This window comes from Limanda limanda, chromosome 7, assembly GCF_963576545.1.
Source record: "Limanda limanda chromosome 7, fLimLim1.1, whole genome shotgun sequence".
Classification (NCBI taxonomy): Eukaryota; Metazoa; Chordata; class Actinopteri; order Pleuronectiformes; family Pleuronectidae; genus Limanda; species Limanda limanda.
The window spans coordinates 13733236-13740004 of NC_083642.1; the positions used below are offsets into that span (position 1 = coordinate 13733236).

At 40.2% G+C, this 6769-nt stretch overlaps 1 protein-coding gene across 1 annotated transcript; it reads left to right on the forward strand.

Moving 5' to 3' along the window:
• Window positions 1-332: 332 nt before the first annotated feature.
• cbx5 (chromobox homolog 5 (HP1 alpha homolog, Drosophila)) lies at window positions 333-5071 on the forward strand. The gene is made up of 5 exons (XM_061074306.1): window positions 333-479; window positions 1011-1197; window positions 1688-1955; window positions 2569-2669; window positions 3473-5071. The coding sequence occupies exons 2-5, from the start codon at window positions 1067-1069 to the stop codon at window positions 3612-3614; spliced, it is 642 nt and encodes a 213-aa protein (XP_060930289.1). The 5' UTR covers window positions 333-479; window positions 1011-1066; the 3' UTR covers window positions 3615-5071.
• The last annotated feature ends 1698 nt before the right edge of the window (window positions 5072-6769 follow it).

The following is a 6769-nucleotide window of genomic DNA, read 5'->3' on the forward strand; positions in this document are numbered from 1 at the left end:
GGTGTTAACAAGATGCACGACGCTGTTTGAAAACAAGATGTAAAAACACAAATCACCGATCGTGGATGAGTCTGACTTCCGGGAGGATTTCACCTGCAGAACATAAACTCCCTCACAATAAACATCTGTGCTTCGTGTACATAATGCAAATATATTATTATGATGTTTGAAACCAGACTGAAATAATTGAGTAATCGTCGCGTTTAAAGCGTAAAGTGTGTGTCAGTGTGTGTGTGTGTGTCCGTGTGTATATGTGTGTGTGTGATCAGCTGACCGAGGGGCGGGTACGTTCATTGTGCCCCTTAAACCCGCGCTTTTTGCGTACACACAGGCGCACTACACCTCCTCCTACGTGAAGCAGCAGGGTACATGCTAAGCTAGCCGCAGCTTTAGCCTCGCAGACTACACGTCCCCGCGAACAGACACACGACATCGCTCTCGGAGAACTTGCCGAACCCGGTGGTCCACACATCCCCAGGGTGAGAGGTCCTTCACGCACCGGAGCAGCTCCGAGACACTGCGAGGGGATTTTCGTGCACGTTTTGTGTTTGATAGCGCAGTTAGCTCGATGGTAGCGTTAGCTTGCAGGCTAGCGCTAGCAAGGTTGCCTTTCAAAGATAGCTGGTTAGCTAGCCGCGTAGCTAACAACACACCGTATCTTTTGTGGATGCGTGTAGTTGATGCTTAGTTTTCTGGTAAGTTTGTGTAACCTGTAAGTGGTTTAAGTCAGATGATCGTCACAGGAAATGGTTTATCGGCCTAGCTACAGAAGCATGTTTCCATTTCATCGTGCATGTATCAGGCTGGATAAACGACAATGAAACGGTGCCTGTGGTTGAAATAGGATGTAGCTTAGCAAAACATGGCTGACGTTAAACCGCACCGAGCTGTAACTACAAGTGTCTACTTTTTATCGAACATAATTTGCGTTGTTTATCCGGAATAAATCCGCCGGGTATCCGCCTACATGCGTTGTATCGTGAGCTTTTCTCTCATCTCTCCTCTCACAGGGTAAATACCTTCGGCCTGCAGCAGCCTAGTGCAGCCAACAACAACAAACCTCGCAATGGGCAAAAAGACTCGCGAAGACGACGACTCGTCCTCCGATGAGGAAGAGTATGTTGTGGAGAAGGTGCTGGACAGGAGGGTGGTGAAGGGCCGAGTCGAGTTCTTCTTGAAGTGGAAAGGATACTCAGAGTAAGTGTTGTGTTAACACCATGCTAACAGCCAGCTCACAAGCAACATCATCAACACTGTGATGGACTGCAGAGGAAATGTGATATTTAGGACCACATGGTTTAATAAAACATATCTATATCTCTATATAGAGATACACACAGAGAACAAAAATATATTGACTTATCACCCTTAGCTGTGAGGAATTGTAACACAATCTTCTGCCATTTTATCCTTTAATATGATAGTAATCAGGAGATTAGCCAACATTATATATAACTTATTATTAATTGTAGCATAAGCTGAGAAAATACTGCAATGCTGCTGTATAAGCCAGAATAAAAACAGGATACAGAAGCTACAAGATACATTTCAATGTTGAATGAATATCGCAATTGATGAAGTTTGATAATAATTCTGATAATGATGGGTTATCGATCTCTGCTCAGTGCCGTTGATTAAGAAGTCTCACTGTACAGGCATTGACTTGCTGCACTGGGATTTTCCTCAGGAAGCACAACACCTGGGAGCCGGAGAAGAATCTGGATTGCCCAGAACTTATTTCAGAATTCATGAAGACCTACAAGAAAAGCAGCAGCAGCAGCAGTAGCAGCAGCGGTGGTGCTGCTGCTGCTGCTGCTGCTGGTGGTGGAAGCTCCACACCAAGCAGCGGGTCCAGCAAATCCACAGCGGGCCCCTTGGGAAGGACCAAAGAATCGAAGAAGAGGAGCTCAGATGATGACGAAGAAGGTGGAAGTAAAGCCAAAAAGAAAAAGGAGGTAAGGGATACCCTCGATCTGTGTTGTGTTTTGAATCTAAAATGAATATAGATGTGGTAAATAACTGACCACTTGAGAGGAATATATTGGAAAATATTTTCTGATTCCAACTAAATTTACAGTTTACAGGACATCGTTATTTGCATGTGTGAGATTAACAGGAGGTCAAGCTTTGTGCTGCACAGTGGGGACTCCGGAGCAGTTTCCACTATTGAGAGAAACTATAGTTTAGCCCTTGATTTAAAAGGTTATTGTGTGAATGTTAATTAACAGTTGATGGGTAGTCTCATCTTTGAAAAGAGAAAGGGTTTGACTTAACGATTTCAACTGCTTTCATTCATTTTCTAAGATATTTGTTTTCTCTGTTATTATGACATCTAACAAAAAAAATTCTGAAATAAGAGATTTACAGTTTTTGTTCCTTTTTTGAAAGATAATTATTTACTTAATTTTCAACAAGTTGACATTTTCTGTAAGAATTATGACTGCATTTATTTGCTACTACATGCAAACCTAATGAGTCTACAGGGTTAAGAATAGGGTGTTTTTAGTGTGTGTGTGTGTGTGTGTGTGTGTGTGTGAACTACATAACTGGTTTTCTTGTCTTTTATAGGAAGACATTTTAGTTGCTCGTGGCTTTGAAAGAGGACTTGAGCCTGAGAAGATCATTGGAGCAACTGACTCCTGTGGGGACCTAATGTTCCTTATGAAGTGGTAGGTGTTTATTATTTCTAATGTAAATAAATGTGTCAGATACCAAAAACAATATGTTGAACCGGCTTTATGCTTATGCGAAAACTAAAACAGCATTTTGAGGTTCAGTGAAACTGGTTTGAAAACTCTTTGGTTTCTGGGTGTACACCTCTGGTACCTGTAATTAAACCATTGTTGGAAACTGCAGATCTCAATGTGCCACATTGAGACTGGCAAATTGCTCATTAGCAACACAAATGGCCTACTTGCCCATTAATTTACAAACAGTAAGCATCACATCAAAGCTCTTTAATTACACATTAGCTAATTGTTCAATGGAAATGAAATTTTTTTTTTTTAACTCTGCTAATTAAAATGTGCTGTTTAAGGATGCAATTCTCTGTCCGAACCCGGCCAAGCCCAATACAAAACTAACAGCCCAACCTGAACTTGATTATAATTCAGTTTTTTCTGTTGGAACCTGATCCGAGCCAGGTATTTTCCTCGATTACAGACGCGTGCAGTATGAAGTAGACCAAGGCCAACCCTAACCTAAATCTTTCCAAAAATGTAATTCAAACAGGGCCAAAAGGGTCGATGCGGATTTAGGTCGGTGTATTCACAATCTAAACTAAACTACCAAAAACACTGAACTTGACGATGTAACAGACTTAATGCAGGGCTGCTTAACGTATTTTTGTGATACACACTGTTTAACATATGCTGTTATTGGAAATGTTGCTCTTAATGTATGTTAAACTATTTCTCCCTGCGCCAGCTAATACCGGTTCTAATCCAATTTTGCTGCTCTTCATCTCTTGCAGGAAAGACTCTGATGAGGCTGATCTTGTGCTCGCCAAGGAGGCCAATCACAAGTGCCCACAGATCGTCATAGCCTTCTATGAGGAGCGTCTCACCTGGCATGAAGACAGTGACAAGAAGGAGAAGGACGCGGTCACTGCGTGAGGGCATCACCTCAGGAGGAAATGGGACCTCCTCCACTGCAGGGACAAGCTTGATTCAGACATTTTTCACAACCAAACCTCCCACCCTTCCTCTTTACCATGTCCAACAACAGAGCACAATGGGCCCAGACTGCTGAGAAGAGTCCATCAGACAGGAAGAGAAGCTGGCATGGATGGATGGATGGATCATATGCTACTGGGGAGGGTTTTCGCTGTTCTGTCTTTGTATTTTTAACCCTCTTTTTTTTTTTACATGTGTTATCACGTTTAGTGCTTACAGGATACGATTTAAGTCGGAAAGATATTTTGCATCCACTTGTGCAGGTGGTCATCTTTTAAAACTCAGAATATCGTCTTGAAGCCAGGGTTGGGACAAGCTGCATAAACTGAGCTTGTCCTGAGGTGGGTACACAAACCCCACCCTAATGTAAGCAGTGTGCCGGTTTTCTTTTGAACAACCCAATGCTAATGAGAACCTAGAATTTGATATTGAGGAAGCAACCGCAGCAGCATTTTCTTCACTGCATAATCACTTCCTTTTTTAGAACTTTTTATGTCGTGTAGATTTCTCAGTTTGTTCTGTCTGCTGGGAAATAAGCAATTCGGTTTGTAAACTTACTGAGGACGCCGGCCAATTCATATCTTTATAATATAGTGATGATACCCTCGTTAAACCTTTTTTTTTAATGTAATTTGATTGTTTTTATCTCTTGTGATATCCAAGTTCTAACATGAATGTTGTGTTGTTTTTTCAATTTCTTTATGCCACCACCATTCAAAGAAAAGGACAATAAAACGATTTTACTGAGTTTTGTAATTTGATTTTTGTTTTTATTTTTTTTAACCCCTGCTTTTAACAGAAGTGTTATATTTGAACCAGACCTATTTTTAGACAATCTTCACTTTCTCTCAATTGAACTAAACCAGCGTTAACACCAGCCATTGAGCTCTGCCACCTTGTGGCTAAAAGATGAAGATGTTTTTGACTGAAAACCCTATAGTTAGTCACGCATTGATGGATTATTATTTGTAACTGTGTAAAACAGTTACATTGAATATTTTTGTCATGATTGGAAGCATTAAAACCAGTCTCTGATCGGGTACTTTAATATGGATTCATCTGTGACAAGTAACTTGGTTTTGTTTGGCTATAAGTATTCATATTTTTCTGGGACGTTGGCAAATTGAGCTGAATTCTTATACACATCTGGATATTGATATATTTTAATTTTTAAAGGTAGATATGTTTTCAAACATGTACTCTGAGGACCAAGTTTTAGTTTCTACAGGGGACAATTGCTGTTTTTTTCCCCTCTTCCCCTTTTATTTAAAAAAAGAAACTATATTAGACATTGTGACTGGAGGTTGTGACCTTCTCCCGATGACATACAGAACTTAAATCACTTGAGCTAATATTTCTATTGATATTTTCCTTTATTAAAAATGACTGTCCTTTTACACCCTCACTTCTCTCACTTCTTTTTTTTTAAAGTAGACTATTTCTTATGTGAATTAAATGTTAAAAGTATGTGTTCAGTAGTATTCTTTAATAAAAAATGTCAGTGTTAAAGTTAATGGCAGTTGGCTTTTATTTTATGATGCGCCTGGAACTTGAGACCTAGACCACAGAGATGAAATATATTGTTTTGCATGAAACGAGTAATAAATAAATCACACTAAACCTTAGCTTAACGATTTGATGTTTCATAATAACAGGTGGGGAAAATAAAAAAACCCTCAGGTTGCAAATATGACTGAAGCTGTTTGAAATGGTTCCTGTCAAATTAAGGTGTTTGAGCTCTGCCAAGGAGTTTCTGTTTGCTTGTTTGTAAGCCACATTAAACAAAAACTACTTGACTGATTACCATGGTATCTAGTGGAAGGATGCAGTATGGGTCAGGCGAGAATCCAATACATTTGGTTGGGGATCTTAAATTTTACTTTTACTTTTTGTAATATTAAGATAAAGCATTTTCAAAATGTCCCTCTTATTTCTCTACTCTTTCTTTAGGGGACTGATATGTATGTGTGTGTGAAAGTTGGTGCAAACCCTAATAAAAATACTGATTTATTGAATTTAAATGTGGTTGTGTTGGGCCTTGGTGGAGGTATTCACTCTCCTGAATGCAGGGGCGGCTCCTGGTACAGTCGACATAGGCGGTTGCCTAGGGTGAAAAATGCCGAGAGGGCGGCACAAGAGACTGAATTATCATGACGTGACACATGCAATGTAAAACAATATATTAACGTCAAACCATCATCCTCACCGCACCGGAGGTAGAAGCGCTGCGAAAAGCGGTCCGCCTCATTACCTCGCTCATGTTCGCACCGGCAGCGTAATGCCGGGAATAACCGGGAAGCGCCGTGGCCACACACACACACAAGCACATATCTCCTGTGGGGGGTGGGGGGCGGCTACAGGCTTGCGTAGGTCAGTCACCTGTGAAGACCAGCATCATTTACCCCTGAACCAGGAGCTGGGTCCGAACTCATGGGTAAGTTTGGCAGGCTGTCATGTTGGCAGGACTTCAACCACCTATTCATTGCACAATATCTAATAATATGTAAATTTAAAAACAAAAATGAACTAAAACTATTTCAAATTAAATATAAAAAATAAAATAATTAAAATAAAAATTTAAAAATTGCGGGTGCACATCCTGCGCAGAAGCCCATTGCGCAGGAATTGTGCGCGCAGGTTTTTTTTTTTCATTTTTTTATTCATTTAATTTAATTTAATTTTTCTTTTTTTATATTTAATTAATTTAAATTGAGGTGGGGGGTGGGGAGCGGCTACAGGCTTGCGTAAGTCAGTCACCTGTGAAGACCAGCATCATTTACCCCTGAACCAGCGCGGAGAAATGCGCTACCTGGGCCGCAGGGATGAGCCAGCCCAACGTGTTATTATAATTAAGTACTAACAGGAGAAAACTTATGTCAAAGTCATATGGATGATGGGTACCCAGTTGTAGCGATGGTGGATACTTGTGTATTCAAAACAAATGAGATGTTAAAAGAACTACCTCGAACATACAGTAAGTAACCGTCAAGTAGATAAACTACAGGTCTATTAGAAGAATTTAGATAAACCATTAATATTAGAAGAAGAAAATTTCCTTCTCAAACTTCTCTGTTTACACCTTCATCATAATATAG